The 19,187-nt window shown below is 28.1% G+C and overlaps 1 protein-coding gene across 14 annotated transcripts in view; it reads right to left on the bottom strand.

Moving 5' to 3' along the window:
- LOC145296144 (uncharacterized) overlaps window positions 1-19,187 on the bottom strand; it is a 79,133-nt gene that overhangs the window by 48,772 nt on the left and 11,174 nt on the right. For 6 of the 14 annotated variants that reach the window (XM_080142333.1, XM_080142334.1, XM_080142335.1 and 3 more), the window contains one exon: window positions 15,909-17,496. In XM_080142333.1, the coding sequence (XP_079998459.1) occupies window positions 15,909-17,469 (1,561 nt within the window). In that variant the 5' untranslated portion in view covers window positions 17,470-17,496. Of the gene's footprint in view, window positions 1-1,380; window positions 2,258-15,908; window positions 17,497-19,187 lie in introns of those variants that run through there. The other 8 variants (XM_080142324.1, XM_080142325.1, XM_080142326.1 and 5 more) reach the window with 2 other exon arrangements.

Raw genomic sequence — 19,187 nt, 5'->3', positions numbered from 1 at the left:
GCAAAAAGAATAGCATTTTACCCCTCCCTTTACTTAAAAATTCACCAAAAATCATGAAATTAAACAATTTTAATAAAAATTTGCAGGATTTATCAAATAATGATTACGAAATATAGTTAATTCATTGCTTTTATTTGAATCTTAGTAGAAATATATTATTTTGTTTAAACGTTATGATTTCAATTAAATATGCAGTTATCAAAGTTACGTATATGCGAGAAATAAACGCGAGATTTTGTCTATTTTTGTTATAATAATCATTATTCACATTGCCACGCCCCTTTATATTCTGGGTTGATGTTTGGATTATAGACAGGGTTTAACTTCTCTTTCCCCAGGAAAATCTCGTTCTCCAAAAAACAAACTATGCATCATTATAATTTTTAGGTACGTGCAAAAAGAATGCCGATGCTCAAAATGAATAACATTTCACCCCTCCCTTTACTTAAATATTTACCAAAAATCAAGAAATTAGCCATTTTTAATGGAACTTGCAGTATTTATCAAATAATGATCACGATTTCTGTCCACATTTATCGACTCATAATTTTGTCGAAATTCCTTTATATTCTTAACCTAATGTTTTGAATTTGTCTTTATTAATTCCCTATGCTTAATTTTAAACTTAGTTCTCATTTTACTCTTTATAGCAATCTATGTTCAATTTCTTACTTTGTTTACTTCAGACTTATATTCTGATTTAGTCTATTTTGATCCATCATAATCTTTTCATCTTAGTATTTTGCAATTACTTAATATTTGATTTATTTTTGTTCTATTGAAATGTTTTAAGTGTTAGTTTATTACCAAGTCATTAAATTTAGATTTATTTTTATTTCCCTTATTTAGGTTATAGTTAGTTTAGTTTCTATATGTTAAGTTAAGGACTCCCTGCTTTATTTATTGCACCATTCTAAAACTCATGTTAAATTAAAAAATATCTTTCTACACTTACATTTCACTCGCAACACATTTATTTTTGTTTTTATGAAAATAAAGTATCGTAAATTATAACAATAGAAAGTCATCAATTTTTCAGAAACATGAAAAAAGCCCTTGAAATCTGTATTAACGAAATCGATATACCTTGAAGAAAAACTAATTTCTCGAACTTACGATATTATCATTCAATTAAGCATTGTTCATTTAATGTTTTCACACTTTAAAAATTTAATTGCAAAAATTATTCACTTTTTTAGAATACATTTTCAGCGTAAGTTTTATATGTAAGATTCTAATATTTTCTTTGCATGAATGAACGTGCAATCTTCAGTGTAGCATCATTTTTATATAACCTTAAAAATAAAATGTTAATTTAAAATTTAAAGCAAAAACACAGATAAAATAATTAAACTATAAAATAGTAAAAATTATACATACATTCACGATGGGAATGTACCAATACATGGCTGCGAAAAAAGAAAACCATTCCGTTTTGTACCCCCTCCCTCCCAACGACGGCGTCATTTTCAGATAGCCTTTTAGCTTTCTGATATTTTGGGATTCCGATGAACTCATACTAGAGGACGTTTCGTTTTTTTGTTTTTTTTTTTGTTTTTTTTGTTTTTTTGTTTGTTTTTTTGTTTTGTGTGTGTGTGTGTGTGTGTGTGTGTGTGTGTGTGTGTGTGTGTGTGTGTGTGTGTGTGTGTGTGTGTGTGTTATATACTGGGTGATATGGCTGTGACGTCTATTTTGTTAGCACCGTCTATATTCTAGCTATCCGAGATTTTTGAATATCTCGATAGATAGATAGTTTGTTTGGGCATATATGCATATGTTGTTGTCTCGTCTAGTGAATGGAATCACCGCTGTTCATCTATCTATGAATAACAAGACGCTTTGTTATAAAACAATTTGATTTATTTAATAACAACATATACACATCAATACGGCGGTGAAGGAATGAGAGGGTGGCGGGAAGGGTGTGGTTGCGACCGTGACAGGCAGTTGAGCGAGCGTCGTCTGTCCTTTTCTGCTGTCACCTCTCTCTGTCCTCTTGACTTGTTTATGATTGCTTTTTATGAATTTTCCCGTTAATCGATTTACGTAATCGACCCACATTCTGACCCTGTTGATATTTGCATTTGGTCTTATTTGCGGCCGAATTACGTCATCTTATTCCCGGGTTTCATTTTTGTCGGTCAGGGTTTTAAGTTCATCCGAACTTTGCTCCATTCAACGTCTGACCCATAAACTGACTTGCGTCATAGGACGAGGTCATCCAATTCCAGTTCATTCACTCCTCCCCTTCTTATTGTACATGTGTGTGTGTGGGGGGGGATGTGTGTGTGTGTGTGTGGGTCTGTGTGGATGTGTGTGTGTGTGTGTGTGTGTGTGTGTGTGTGTGTGTGTGTGTGTGTGTGTGTGTGTGTGTGTGTGTGTGTGTGTGTGTGTGTCTGAAGCCAGAATCGCTCGCTTTTGGGGGTCTAATTAAGCTATTGTTTTATACAAACAAGTTTTTTTTTTAACTTAATTCAATATTTAATGGCTTTAATAATTATCTTTGAAATGATCCCAGAAAACTAATATTTAGCTTTCAAGCGATTTTTATAACGAATTTATTTTATTTACACACTTAGCCGAACTTGTCAAATTCTGAACATGGCCGTGAAGACATTTTTCATAATAATTTTTTTTTTTTTTTTTTTTTTTCACGTGTAGAAATCTTTTTTGTCTTTCGGAAATAAACTTTTTAAATATAAGCAAAATCTATTTGGAAACCTTCAAAACATTATGATAAACCAGCTTTGAAAAATATGGCGTCTATAAGTTTGCCGCCATTAATACGCGTACTTATAGTTTTCCATGTTTAGAAAACATGAATCGCGAAAAGTAAAAATCAAAACTTTTTACACCATCCATTAAGATGTTGTATTTTGCTTATAAAAATCAATTACATTGCCACGACCTTTTTTAATTCTTTTTTGGGAGGAGGGTCGGGGTAAAGGTCTCATCGTTTTAGGGTTATTACCAATTGCCAGATATAGAACACCATATTTGATAAAAGTAAATTTCAAAAGTATTTTACACCGGTTATAAAGTCAGGGTTCATTTCACAATAAATATGTGAGGGAGACAAATAAAATAAAAGATTTATTAAAATAAAATACGCAGCAAATGCGCTTGAAAGCCAAATCACAACGCAATATTACGAATATAAACAAATATTTTACTTGTTTGAAATTTATAATTTAAATATATTTCGGAGATATACTCCATCCTCAGTATTTTGTTATCTTTTTTTTCTTCTTCTTCTTTCTTGCCATGTTGTAAAGTTGGGATAACGCGCGGATCTTTACGAACTGCCTTTTCTTTTACCAACTTTAATACATGGCAAGAAAGAAGAAAAAATAAAGAAAAAATACTGAGGATGGAGTTTGACTCCATATTAAATTATAAATCGAAAACAAGCAAAATATTTGTTTCTTTTCGTAATATTGCGTTGTGATTTGGCTTTCAAGCGCACTTGATACGTATTTTATTTTATTAAAATTAAATCAACGTTTCTATAACGGAACTAACACCCCTGACGTTAAAAGAATTATTATTTTGATCATCGTTGTCGACCATATTCTGTATTTAAACACATAAACGAAATAACATCAATGTCGAACATGTATTCATTTTTTTGTGTAAATGCAATTGATAATACTTTTTTTTACATAGGCGTCACCATTTATCAAGGCCGAGAGGCCACTCAAGGATAAGGGTTAAAGAGCGTACAGTAGTCAAAAGGACAATATAGTAATTGATAGTAAAGGAAGTTCGGTAAATTTGTTAACTTAAGTGGAACGGCTCATCAGAAACTTGTTTACATTGGACTTGAAGACAACCATATTATAGACAGCTGGAAAGCAGGAAAACGGAAGACAATTTGACAGGCGTGCAGTTCTAAGAAAGAAGCTTTGATCATGGAATCTATGTTTAGGTTTAGGTACAGATAAAGAATGGGGAAAATTATTGATAATGTTTTCAGCTAGTCTAGTGTTTCTTGTGAAAGTTTGGCGAGGGGGATCATAGAGTGAAGCTCAGTTGAACACTTTCCATGAAAATAACAATAAAGCAGAGACAAAATCGCAACATCTCTTCTGTGAGATAGAGGTTGCAAGGAGGAGAAAAGGACATCTCCTACGAGGCTACGAAGTCTATTTTGAACTCTATCAAGGCACACAGGTCCTTTCTCGCAGCTCCTGCCCAGATGTGGCAACAGTATTCCATCCTTACTTGCAATACTAAAAACGTAATTCTAATTTTTAATACGACATTTAAAATAAGATTGTACAGTTTATCGTCTTTAGTTTTTTTTGTTTTTTTTTTAATCTTTAAGAAGAAACAGTTGGACTGGTTGAATTGCTGAAAAAGTTGTTCAAAGAAGGAAGTTTGTAAGAAACGTGTGACGTCAGATAATTTCAAAACGATGTGATTGGATGAAATATAAAAAGATAATGAAACTGTTTTTTGTTTTTTTTTTCTACGGGCGAGGTGATAAAAATTTCGTTTTGTAGTTGAATTTCTTAAAAAAAAAAAACTTTATATATATTTATATTCTTTAATTCAATTTATATTAAAAAATATAAACTTAACTTTTTAGTGGAGAATTGTCAGAGAAGAAGAGATAAAAACAGAAAGAGAAGTAAGAGAAAGGAGTGGGAGGGGTAAAAGCAATAAAAGAGAAAGAGAGAGAAAAGAGAAGTTAGTGAGACCAAAATAGGCTATTAAAAAAGAAACGGGTGGGTATAGAAAGAAAAAAAGAAACGGGTGGGTATAGAAAGAAAAAAAGAAACGGGTGGGTATAGAAAGAAAAAAAGAAACGGGTGGGTATAGAAAGAAAAAAAGAAACGGGTGGGTATAGAAAGAAAAAAAGAAACGGGTGGGTATAGAAAGAAAAAAAGAAACGGGTGGGTATAGAAAGAAAAAAAGAAACGGGTGGGTATAGAAAGAAAAAAAGAAACGGGTGGGTATAGAAAGAAAAAAATAAAAAAATGAAGGGGTCTAATACGTCATCACGATGTATTCTAAAATTGTGATCCTAGTATAATCAGGATCATCTAAATATTTAGAATTTTTTTTTTTTTTACACAGTGATCACCACTTATCAAGGCCCGGAAGCCACTCAGAGATAAGGGTTATTGCAAGTACATTACGTTAGTGTGGAGATTTGATGAAGTATTTACTTAAGGGGGCGGTTCATTACGAGTTTGTTAACGTTGGACGTGAAGACATCCAAGTTGTAGTCCGGTGGGAATCAGGCAGACGGAACAGAGTTCCACAGGCGTGCAGTTCTAAGAAAGAAGCTTTGTTCATGGAATCCGCGTTTTCATTTAGGCACAGATATAGAGTGGGGGAAATTTTTCACAGTGGATTCAGCTAGACGGGTGTTTTTCGTGAAAGATTGGCGAGGGGGGGCCAGAGATTGGAGTTCAGACGAGCACCTGCCATGAAAATAACGATAAAACAAGAATAGGCTCGCAACGTCTCTTCTGTGGGAGAGAGGTTGCAGGGTAGATAAAAGGGCATCCCACACTAAGCCACGAAGTCTATTTTGTACTCTGTCAAGGCAGGATAGGCTGTTTTTAGCAGCTCCTGTCCAGATATGGCAACAGTATTCCATCCTTGGACGTACTTGGCTTTTATAAATGATGAATATACAAATGCATAACGATTTATAGAAGTATATATTTACTAACATACTAGTAGGATTGGCCGACTTTATATATTTATTGATATATTTTAATTTGTCCAGATTTCGTATATATTGTTATAGAGTCGTGATTTTAAAACTAAAAAAAAATATTTAAGTACCATCAGCTAGAATCGAAACTGTAGCATTCAAAGCTGGTGACGTTACCACATAACCTACATGACACGCATATAAATCGATTAAAAATTATGAATTAAAAATGAGATGAATATACAAATGCATAACGATTTTTCTTTTCAATTTTTACCCATTTGCGCTCTTTAGAAACAATTTTACCTGTCTAAAGACCCATATAAGAACATATGGAGACAGACCGACAAACATGTAGCCATTTATATATTAGATTTCACAAATACTGGACCAACGAGTAATGAGCAATCAAGTGAGTTATTAAAAAAATCTTTTTATTAATAAAAAGCAAAACATTAGTAACATTATGTAACCCGTAAAAGGTACCATCAGCTAGAACCCAAACTGTAGTATTCGAAGCTGGTGACGTTACCACTGTACTAACGTGACACGCATATAAACAGATTAAAAATTATGAATTAAAAATGAGATGAATGTACAAATGTATAACGATTTCTTTTCAATTTCGACCAATTTTGGCCCTTTAAAAACAATTTTGACCAATTTTGGCCCTTTAAAAACAATTTCGACCAATTTTGGCCCTTTAAAAACAATTTCGACCAATTTTGGCCCTTTAAAAACAATTTCGACCGATTTTGGCCCTTTAAAAACAATTTTGACCAATTTTGGCCCTTTAAAAACAATTTCGACCAATTTTGGCCCTTTAAAAACAATTTTGACCGTCTAAAGACCCATATAAAAACGGTTCTTAAAAATTGTCATCATTTGAGGCCCTTGCCGCTGTTATCCGACTTTTAGTTTCAGGGGAGATGGAGTTTGAAATATGGAGACAGACCGACAAACAAACCGATAGACATACAGCCATAGATTTACCAAATACTGACCCAACGAGTAACGAGTAATCAAGTTATTCATTAAAAAATCTTTTTATTAATAAAAAGCAAACCATTAACAATAAATAAAAGATTTTGTTTATTTGATATTTTTTTCACATTTTAATATTTACGATTATTTAAAACTAGCAGAAGTACCCGTTGTTGACTGGGTTAAAAAAAAAAGCTTTCATAAGAACAGACTCTGATTCACGAGGTTATGAAAAGGGCGTGTGGGTGTAAAGAGATGGCTACAAAATTTTGTGGAATCAAAGCTAAAGCAACACCCTGAAACGAACATGAGGGGGCAGACTTGGAAATATTTATAGACAAAAACGTATGAATCATCATTAGGGTTCCCCATTATAAGTGACTCTCATAGGGGCCCCCACCTGTAAGTGAGCGATGTAACCCGTAAAAAACTTCCTGCTTCCCAGGTGGTGGGGTTATCATTACAAGTTCGGTAGTTCTACCTCAAATGGTGTGAGCGTGCACAGGGTTCCTATTTATGACACCCCTAAACCTCGTTGTGAGGGTGAGCAATGTAACCCGTCAAAACCTTCCTTCACCCTATGCTGTGTTATTCTGCAAAATTTAATAATTTCACATGAAACAATGTGAGCATGCATAGGTTTCCCCACTGAGTCCCTCGGGGTGACTTTAGCAAACCCATTTTTGTTCCTTCATACCTCTTCTATCATTCTATGTCGTCATTTTTGTATAATAGTAAACCATATAGGAGTCTATTCGTGTTGAGACGGACACAAACAGACGTTGAGCTTTATTATATAGATAAAAACAAAGAATCCAACGTATATTTATCAAACTATCAGCCGATTTCTCGATTGGATAAATCAGAAAGGCGGAGATTAATGAGCTTGTATTGTTGTTGGATTTGGGGAGCTGTTTAAAAATCTGTTTCTTCGGCTGCGGATCTTGATAGCATTGCCTTCCCTGTAGGAAGTAACTCTAGTACGACCAGATTTAGGGGCATCACTAACACTGCCGATGTTTTGGTGCTTTTGCACAGTCTTTTGTACCGTGTTCTCATCACATTTCAATCTGTGGCCGATTTCCCGATTGAATAAACCAGAAAGGTGGAGATTAATGAACTCCTGACGATCACTAAGAGAAAGTCGTGGCATATGGACTAAACGTTACGTTGTATAACCTGGAACAACTACAATTACGATTAGAGATGCTTTGTTGCCTGTTGGTGGATATTTAAAACTGATTTAGGATCGATAATTTAAACTGGTTTTAAGCGAATTTGTTGCTGCGGACTTTTTTTTTTCCTCCTCAATTTGAAGTTATTTTTTTAAATTGACATGAACACTAGAATATTTCAATTAAAAGTCAAATATGAACAGGTAAAATTATAGAGGAATAAAAGACGAACCATTATATATATAAAAACAAAGAGTCCAATGTAGCATATAGACGAGAAATATAAATACAAGTCTACTAAATATTGTCAGATAGATTTTTTTAATCAGGATTGGAGCGTTAATCGAAATATGCGAGATATTTTAACTGGCCCTATGTTACAATTGAAACGAAGAGGTTGTAAATATTGTAAAATTGTTTGAAAAAGAAATCCAATGATGTTTCAATTTAAAAATATTGTAAAATTGTTTGAAAAAGAAATCCAATGTTTCAATTAAAAAAAAATATTGTAAAATTGTTTGAAAAAGAAATCCAATGATGTTTCAATTTAAAAAAATATTGTAAAATTGTTTGAAAAAGAAAGCCAATTATGTTTCAATTAAAAAAAATATTGTAAAATTGTTTGAAAAAAAATCCAATGATGTTTCAATTTAAAAAAATATTGTAAAATTGTTTGAAAAAGAAATCCAATTATGTTTCAATTAAAAAATATTGTAAAATTGTTTGAAAAAGAAATCCAATTATGTTTCAATTTAAAAAAATATTGTAAAATTGTTTGAAAAAGAAAGCCAATGATGTTTCAATTTAAAAAAATATTGTAAAATTGTTTGAAAAAAAATCCAATGATGTTTCAATTTAAAAAAATATTGTAAAATTGTTTGAAAAAGAAATCCAATTATGTTTCAATTTAAAAAAATATTGTAAAATTGTTTGAAAAAGAAATCCAATTATGTTTCAATTTAAAAAAATATTGTAAAATTGTTTGAAAAAGAAATCCAATTATGTTTCAATTAAAAAAAATATTGTAAAATTGTTTGAAAAAAAATCCAATGATGTTTCAATTTAAAAAAATATTGTAAAATTGTTTGAAAAAGAAAGCCAATGATGTTTCAATTAAAAAATATTGTAAAATTGTTTGAAAAAGAAATCCAATGATGTTTCAATTTAAAAAAATATTGTAAAATTGTTTGAAAAAGAAAGCCAATGATGTTTCAATTTAAAAAAATATTGTAAAATTGTTTGAAAAAGAAATCCAATTATGTTTCAATTTAAAAAAATATTGTAAAATTGTTTGAAAAAGAAAGCCAATTATGTTTCAATTAAAAAATATTGTAAAATTGTTTGAAAAAGAAAGCCAATTATGTTTCAATTAAAAAATATTGTAAAATTGTTTGAAAAAGAAAGCCAATTATGTTTCAATTAAAAAATATTGTAAAATTGTTTGAAAAAGAAAGCCAATTATGTTTCAATTAAAAAATATTGTAAAATTGTTTGAAAAAGAAATCCAATGATGTTTCAATTTAAAAAAATATTGTAAAATTGTTTGAAAAAGAAATCCAATTATGTTTCAATTTAAAAAAATATTGTAAAATTGTTTGAAAAAGAAAGCCAATTATGTTTCAATTAAAAAATATTGTAAAATTGTTTGAAAAAGAAAGCCAATTATGTTTCAATTAAAAAATATTGTAAAATTGTTTGAAAAAGAAAGCCAATTATGTTTCAATTAAAAAATATTGTAAAATTGTTTGAAAAAGAAAGCCAATTATGTTTCAATTAAAAAATATTGTAAAATTGTTTGAAAAAGAAAGCCAATGATGTTTCAATTTAAAAAAATATTGTAAAATTGTTTGAAAAAAAATCCAATGATGTTTCAATTTAAAAAAATATTGTAAAATTGTTTGAAAAAAAATCCAATGATGTTTCAATTTAAAAAAATATTGTAAAATTGTTTGAAAAAGAAATCCAATTATGTTTCAATTTAAAAAAATATTGTAAAATTGTTTGAAAAAGAAATCCAATTATGTTTCAATTAAAAAATATTGTAAAATTGTTTGAAAAAGAAAGCCAATTATGTTTCAATTAAAAAATATTGTAAAATTGTTTGAAAAAGAAAGCCAATGATGTTTCAATTTAAAAAAATATTGTAAAATTGTTTGAAAAAAAATCCAATGATGTTTCAATTTAAAAAAATATTGTAAAATTGTTTGAAAAAAAATCCAATGATGTTTCAATTTAAAAAAATATTGTAAAATTGTTTGAAAAAGAAATCCAATTATGTTTCAATTAAAAAATATTGTAAAATTGTTTGAAAAAGAAAGCCAATGATGTTTCAATTTAAAAAAATATTGTAAAATTGTTTGAAAAAAAATCCAATGATGTTTCAATTTAAAAAAATATTGTAAAATTGTTTGAAAAAAAATCCAATGATGTTTCAATTTAAAAAAATATTGTAAAATTGTTTGAAAAAGAAATCCAATTATGTTTCAATTAAAAAAAATATTGTAAAATTGTTTGAAAAAGAAATCCAATTATGTTGGAATTTAAAAAAATATTGTAAAATTGTTTGAAAAAGAAAGCCAATGATATTTCAATTAAAAAAAATATTGTAAAATTGTTTGAAAAAGAAAGCCAATGATATTTCAATTAAAAAAAATATTGTAAAATTGTTTGAAAAAAAATCCAATGATGTTTCAATTTAAAAAAATATTGTAAAATTGTTTGAAAAAAAATCCAATGATGTTTCAATTTAAAAAAATATTGTAAAATTGTTTGAAAAAGAAATCCAATTATGTTTCAATTAAAAAAAATATTGTAAAATTGTTTGAAAAAAAATCCAATGATGTTTCAATTTAAAAAAATATTGTAAAATTGTTTGAAAAAAAATCCAATGATGTTTCAATTTAAAAAAATATTGTAAAATTGTTTGAAAAAGAAATCCAATGATGTTTCAATTTAAAAAAATATTGTAAAATTGTTTGAAAAAAAATCCAATGATGTTTCAATTTAAAAAAATATTGTAAAATTGTTTGAAAAAGAAATCCAATTATGTTTCAATTAAAAAAAATATTGTAAAATTGTTTGAAAAAGAAATCCAATTATGTTTCAATTTAAAAAAATATTGTAAAATTGTTTGAAAAAGAAAGCCAATGATGTTTCAATTTAAAAAAATATTGTAAAATTGTTTGAAAAAGAAATCCAATTATGTTTCAATTAAAAAATATTGTAAAATTGTTTGAAAAAGAAAGCCAATGATGTTTCAATTAAAAAAAAATATTGTAAAATTGTTTGAAAAAGAAATCCAATTATGTTTCAATTAAAAAATATTGTAAAATTGTTTGAAAAAGAAAGCCAATTATGTTTCAATTTAAAAAAATATTGTAAAATTGTTTGAAAAAGAAATCCAATGATGTTTCAATTAAAAAAAATATTGTAAAATTGTTTGAAAAAGAAATCCAATGATGTTTCAATTTAAAAAAATATTGTAAAATTGTTTGAAATAGAAATCCAATTATGTTTCAATTAAAAAAAATATTGTAAAATTGTTTGAAAAAGAAAGCCAATGATGTTTCAATTTAAAAAAATATTGTAAAATTGTTTGAAAAAGAAATCCAATTATGTTTCAATTAAAAAATATTGTAAAATTGTTTGAAAAAAAATCCAATGATGTTTCAATTTAAAAAATATTGTAAAATTGTTTGAAAAAGAAAGCCAATTATGTTTCAATTAAAAAATATTGTAAAATTGTTTGAAAAAGAAATCCAATTATGTTTCAATTAAAAAATATTGTAAAATTGTTTGAAAAAAAATCCAATGATGTTTCAATTTAAAAAATATTGTAAAATTGTTTGAAAAAGAAAGCCAATTATGTTTCAATTAAAAAATATTGTAAAATTGTTTGAAAAAGAAATCCAATTATGTTTCAATTAAAAAATATTGTAAAATTGTTTGAAAAAAAATCCAATGATGTTTCAATTTAAAAAATATTGTAAAATTGTTTGAAAAAGAAATCCAATTATGTTTCAATTAAAAAATATTGTAAAATTGTTTGAAAAAGAAAGCCAATGATGTTTCAATTAAAAAAAAATATTGTAAAATTGTTTGAAAAAGAAATCCAATTATGTTTCAATTAAAAAATATTGTAAAATTGTTTGAAAAAGAAAGCCAATTATGTTTCAATTTAAAAAAATATTGTAAAATTGTTTGAAAAAGAAATCCAATGATGTTTCAATTTTAAAAAATATTGTAAAATTGTTTGAAAAAGAAATCCAATTATGTTTCAATTAAAAAATATTGTAAAATTGTTTGAAAAAAAATCCAATGATGTTTCAATTAAAAAAATATTGTAAAATTGTTTGAAAAAAAATCCAATGTTGCTTTAATTCTTATTAAGATTCTATTTTCTTACAATGAGATTCTGTTAAACTGTTTGAAAAAAGATCCAGTGTTTCTATTTACTTGTCTCCCCACAAGGACAGAGTAAGACACAAGGTTGGGTTTTAATGTGCGAAAAGAACAAAAATACAAATTGCCTCAGTTTAGAAAAATTTCTCCTTCACTGACTGAGGAGAGAAAAGATGTGTAGTATCAGAACAGATACTACGCTTTGCTCTTAGCGAAAAGACCAAGTAATGTTGCTTTAATTCAAAACATGTATTTTTTTTCAATAAATGTTTTTACAATTATATTTGATACATTTTTATATAATAACAATTATATTTGATACATTTTTATATAATAACAATTATATTTGATACATTTTTATATAATAACAATTATATTTGATACATTTTTATAACTTTGTGTTTTCAAGAATTTATGTGTTATTTTTTTATTTTGTGTGGTATTTGACCAAGAATAAATTATTTTTTATTAAATTTACACGAGAAAATAATTTAATGACTTTTTTGGTAAATGTAAAGTTCAAGTGTGATACTCTTGTTTAACTTTATTATTTAGAAAGCTATTACTTAACATATTGGGGGGGGGGATTGTAACTATTCCAAAAAGAAATTTGAATTATCGCCCCTAACGATAATAACGTTCGTTTAATGCATACGTGGCATAAAATCTATTTTCGTTGAAATTCAACGTAGAATAATATCCTTCTAGACTGAGGCAATTTTTATTTTTGCCCCTATCCAGAGTGCCCCTTTCAGAAGAGCTAGATTTTCTCCAGCTGTCCTCGTGGGGAAACAAGTAAATAGAAACAATATTTATAAAAAAAGTAAAAAACCTTATAAATAAACAAGCATTTGATTTTTTAAAAATCCCCATTTTTTTACCTCTTTTTACACCCTGGAACGAAACCAGAATTTTTCCAGGGTCAAATATTATATTTCCAGATGAATATCTATGTGGCCTTGCTTTTGGGTAAATTTCAGCAAAGTTTAATGGTCGGAAAATATTCTATGTACCACAAAGTGCTATTTTTTGACGATTTTCACCACTTTTAACCCCCTGGGGACGCAACCAGAATTTTCTCACTGTTGTTTGTTTCCAAATATATATATATATTTTTTTTTACATAGGCATCACCACATTATCAAGGCCAAGAGGCCACTCAAAGATAAGGGTTAAAGAGTGTACAGTAGAAATTGGACAATATAGTAATCATTAGTAATGAAAATTTGGTAAATTTGATAACTTATATGGAACGGCTCATCAAGAACTTATTTACGTTAGACTTGAAGACAACCTTATTGTAGTCAGCTGGAAAGCAGGAAAACGGAAGACAATTCCACAGGCGTGCAGTTCTAAGAAAGAAGCTTTGTTCATGGAATCTACGTTTAGGCACAGATAAAGAGTGGGGGGAATTATTGATAGTGTTTACAGCTAGACGAGTGTTTTTGTGAAAGTTTGGCGAGGGGGGACCATAGATTGAAGCTCAGTCGAACACTTTCCATGAAAATAACGATACATCAGAGACAAACTTGCAAAATCTCTTCTGTGAGATAAAGGTTGCAAGGAAGAGAAAAGGACATCTCCTACGAGGCTACGAAGTCTATTTTGAACTCTATCAAGGCAGGCCAAGTCCTTTCTAGCAGCTCCTGCCCAGATGTGGCAACAGTATTCCATCCTTGGACGTACCTGGCTCTTATATAGATAGAGAATAGCATCAGCAGTGAGATATTTACCGGATCGATAGAAAGATCCCACCATTTATATATCCACATGGTTTTGCTTTCGGTTAGTTTTCAGCAAAATCTAACTGTCGGAAAATATTTTATGTCCAGAAAAGTTCTAATTTTGGCCATTTTAACCCCTTCCTGACCTCCTGGGGACGCAACCATAATTTTTTATCAACAATCAGAAAAATGTAATGAGTAGTCATTACGAATTTTGGGGAACAAACGGACGAACAGACAAGAGTGAATTCTAAGGCCCAAATCCGACATGGTACATCAAAACATGTGACTTAAAAATTAAACCAACTTTACAATTTAAAGGATTTCATTTTATATTTTCTTAGAGGTAAAGGTTATAGTTAAGGGTAAGAGAAGTATTTTGTTTTTTTTTTATATAAAAGAAAAAAAATTTATATAAAAGAAAAAATTTTATATAAAAGAAAACATTTTTATATAAAAGAAAAAATTTTATATAAAAGAAAAAATTTTATATAAAAGAAAAAATTTTATATAAGAGAAAAAATTTTATATTAGAGAAAAAATTTTTATATAAAAAAAAATTGTTTATATAAAAGAAAAAAATTTTTATTAAAAGAAAAAATTTTTATTAAAAGAAAAAATTTTTATATAAAAGAACAAAAATTTTTTATTAAAAGAAAAAAATTTATATAAAAGAAAAATCTTTATATAAAAGAAAAAAATTTTTATAAAAGAAAATTTTTTATAAAAGAAAAAAATTTTATATAAAAGAAAACATTTTTATATAAAAGAAAAAAATTTTATATAAAAGAAAAATTTTTATATAAAAGAAAAATTTATTTTATTAAAAGAAAAAATTTTTATTAACAGAAAAAATGTTTATATAAAAGAAAAATTTTTATAAAAGAAAAAATTTTATATAAAAGAAAAAATTTTTTCTTAAAAGAAAAAATTTTTATTAAAAGAAAAAATTTTTATATAAAGAAACAATTTTTTATTAAAAGAAAAAAATATTATTAAAAGAAAAATTTTTTATATAAAAGAAAAAATGTTTATATAAAAGAAAAATTTTTATAAAAGAAAAAACTTTATATAAAAGAAAAATTTTTATAAAAGAAAAATTTTTATATAAAAGAAATTTTTTTTATTAAAAGAACAAAATTTTTTATTAAAAAAAAAATTTTATATAAAAGAAAAAAATTTATATGAAAGAAAAACATTTTATATAAAAGAAAAACATTTTATATAAAAGAAAAAAAATTTATATAAAAGAAAAAATTTTTATATAAAAGAAAAAATTTTTTATATAAAAGAAAATTTTTTTATTAAAAGAAAAATTTTTTATATTTATATGCAAAAGTAATTTAAAATGTGGAAAAGGTAATATTTACGAAACTTAAGAACAAAACAAACACGACATCAAAAACCCACGGTTGACCGATTGTCAAAGACGTATCCTTGGCTGATACTAATAATACCTACTCAATATGTAACAGGTAATGTCCATAAACAATTTCTTTGATGATTGGAAGAACAATTCATGAAAAATATCAGCAAAAAATAGAAATTTGGTTATTTTATTGCAATAAATATATTGAAACATTCAAATATTTGAAAGTTTTTACATTAATTTTCAATAAAATATTTTTAAAATTTCAATCATCCATTTTCCATCATTTTCAAAACAAATAAACATTTGGTTTTGAAAAACAAACAACATCGACGCTTTTTCAAGTCGTTTCCCAAAAGTGTAAAGAAGTTTTTTTGGAGAAAAAGAAAAAATTCCGTCCAAATTACAATAAAATTGTCCAAATTCAGTCAAATTAAAATCAAAAAAATTATTTTCTTTTTCAAACGAATCAATTTTTTCACCTTCCGAATTGAAACAAAACATTTCAGAACGATCCCAACTTGAACCCCAAAATTTCCCACTGGAAAAATCAACACGGATTCGTGGACAAAGTTCTGACTTACCCATTCCTTTATTTGTTATTGTTTTAATTTCTATGCCTTCTTTTGTAAAATGATGAATTCCGAAATAATCATCACAAGTAAAAATTGTTTCGTTTTTTACACACACGGAATAAAATTCGCTTGTTGTTGGAACGATTTTTTGTATTTGTAAAAATGGATCATTTTCAATTCTTTTCAAAAAAAGTAGTTTATTTTCTCCAATTCCACAAACAACAAATTCTTCACATGAAATTGAACACATGTCAAGAGGTTTAAAATTTTGATTTTCTTCATCAGACAAAAAAATTTCACTCACAAATTGTCCGATTTCACTCATTTCAATTATTGATTTATTTTCATTATCACACAAAAAAATGTGATCATCTTTTTCATTGATTAAAATAGTTCTGATATCTCGCGATTTTGATCCAGGTAGAATCCACTGATTTTCTTTTACAAGTTTTTTTACAGGAATTGTTTTCCGAACACAAGACAATGATGGGATTTGTCTGCTGACCAATGGTTCCATCGCTTGATGCCACCAGTCAGGCAATGTGAAACACAATTCACATGTTTTATTCGGTCGCATCGTTTTAAGATGCCGTGATGGAAGTCTTGATGTCAACAGTTTTAATCCACATAACACTTCTCGGTCTTGGTGATCTTCACGGAGCAAATGCTGTAAATTCAGCAACCAAATTTCAACTTCTTTGAGAATTCTTGTATTTTTATCAAAAATATTCTGCCATCTTGTTATTTCTTCTGCTGTTTCTTGTCTTATCTTTTGACACAGATCTAAAGCATCCAACTTTGCATTTTCTATGATCTGTTCGTATTTTATCCAAACATCCTGGCATTTTGATTCGCATTCAAGATTTAATTCATCGGTAAATTTGAAACCATTTTCATTTGATGACTGCAAGAATTCTTTAAATTCATTCATTTCTTTCTCCAGGTTCAGGACTTGAGTTTTCCTTTTTAAAGTTGCTTCCTTCACCAATAATGGAGACACATATATACAGTTACTGCTGCTGGGGTCAGCTGAGTGAGACTCGTAACATGTGTTGCAATAACACATGTTACAATTATTACAAAACAATTCTACGGATTTTCTGTGCAACAAACATTGTTTCTCCATCATCATTTCAATGGCGTCTACTCTCCTAGTTTCATCCAAGTTTTTCAAAATGTGTTTTGCGCTGAGTTCATTATCCATTATGGTCATGAATTTATTATGGAATCGCATGCACTTGTTGCAAAACAGTTTTTCACATTGGATGCACCAATAGTTTGCAACAGTTGAAATCCCCTCATCCGTGCATGTGTCACATTGCCATTCGGACGATGATAATTGTTGGCGTTTTAAGTCATTGGCCAAAATAGGTGAAAGGGTCAAGCTTTTATGATTTTGAAATTCGTCACCACATTGCGGACATTTTCCTTCTGTCTCTTCATCTTTTAATGTGTTGTGGAAACATGATTTACACAAATTATGAAGACATGGTAAAGTCTTGGAAGTTTCGTTTAATTGGGATTCACATCTGACACATATGAATAGTGATTGGTATCGATCAGATGCCATTGATGAGGAATACACATGCAAATCAAGCTGAAAAATAGAAAAAAAGTTAAATCAGTTTATTCTTTATCTTTCTCGTGTTTATATTTGTAATAATTTAATCTTTATTGGCTTATATATAATATAAATCTCACCTGTCTATTTAATGTATATATGTGTGTGTGTTTGTAGTTCTCCCTACAACTTTCGACAGAGGCGACGGATTTTCACGCAATCCTCCGGATGACAAATATCGAAACATTGGCTAAAAACATTACTTCTTTCACCCACAACTGGCCACTTTTCGACAAGCAGCGATCGCTTTTTTTTTCGCCGGTATTTTCGAAAGTCATCCCCTCTTTTCAATTGATTAGCCTTTTTCAAAACCGTCGCCACTTCCGGTTTTGCGATAGACACAACGACAAAGACGTAACATTTTTTTCAAATTCTTTTCCTCCTCCACGGTACCCGATCGAGCCTGCCTGCCTACTACCACTTTTTTTTTGTTTTTTTGCTCAACACACACCTCCAAACACCCGGGCAACGCCGGGCACCCAGGCTAGTACCATATAAAAGACACCTGATTAGTTGAAAATTAATTTTTTTAAATATTATATATATATATATATATATATATACAGTGTTTTTTACTTTTTATATTTAACTAATTTCCCATTTTTTTACTTACATAAAAAGGGGACAGCCCTTATCATGTAACATCCCTCCCTCTCATTTTACAAAAAAAAAATGCACGCATTTTTAAATTTTAGTACGTCTTTTTTGTAGATATATATAACCACTTGGCTAAGAAAGATCAGACACCATAAAATAAAAACGAAACCTTTTTCAATAAACATATATCCAACTATTTTTTGTGAGCTAAACAATGGCAACTCCACATTCCTTATTTTCAATAACATTCTGTATTTATTTTAACTTATAATTGGAATTCTCAATCCCAAATCTAGCTTCGCAAGTTCGAATCCTTGACTATCCTATTTGATATTTACATTTAACTAATTCCTTACTTTTTTTTCTTACATGAAAAGGGGACAGCCCGTATCATGTAACAATATAAATATAGAATGAAAATATGATTGGTTGAGATATAAATATAGAATGAAAATATGATTGGTTGAGATATAAATATAGAATGAAAATATGATTGGTTGAGATATAAATATAGAATGAAAATATGATTGGTTGAGATATAAATAGAGAATGAAAATATGATTGGTTGAGATATAAATAGAGAATGAAAATATGATTGGTTGAGATATAAATATAGAATGAAAATATGATTGGTTGAGATATAAATATAGAATGAAAATATGATTGGTTGAGATATAAATATAGAATGAAAATATGATTGGTTGAGATATAAATATAGAATGAAAATATGATTGGTTGAGATATAAATAGAGAATGAAAATATGATTGGTTGAGATATAAATATAGAATGAAAATATGATTGGTTGAGATATAAATAGAGAATGAAAATATGATTGGTTGCGATATAAATATAGAATGAAAATATGATTGGTTGAGATATAAATATAGAATGAAAATATGATTGGTTGAGATATAAATAGAGAATGAAAATATGATTGGTTGAGATATAAATATAGAATGAAAATATGATTGGTTGAGATATAAATAGAGAATGAAAATATGATTGGTTGAGATATAAAAAGAGAATGAAAATATGATTGGTTGAGATATAAATAGAGAATGAAAATATG

Source organism: Euprymna scolopes, chromosome 16 (genome assembly GCF_053919585.1).
Source record: "Euprymna scolopes isolate OS-2025 chromosome 16, ASM5391958v1, whole genome shotgun sequence".
In the NCBI taxonomy this organism is placed as follows: Eukaryota; Metazoa; Mollusca; class Cephalopoda; order Sepiida; family Sepiolidae; genus Euprymna; species Euprymna scolopes.
Note: the sequence above shows the minus strand (reverse complement) of the source record. Positions and strands in the feature narration are given on the sequence as shown.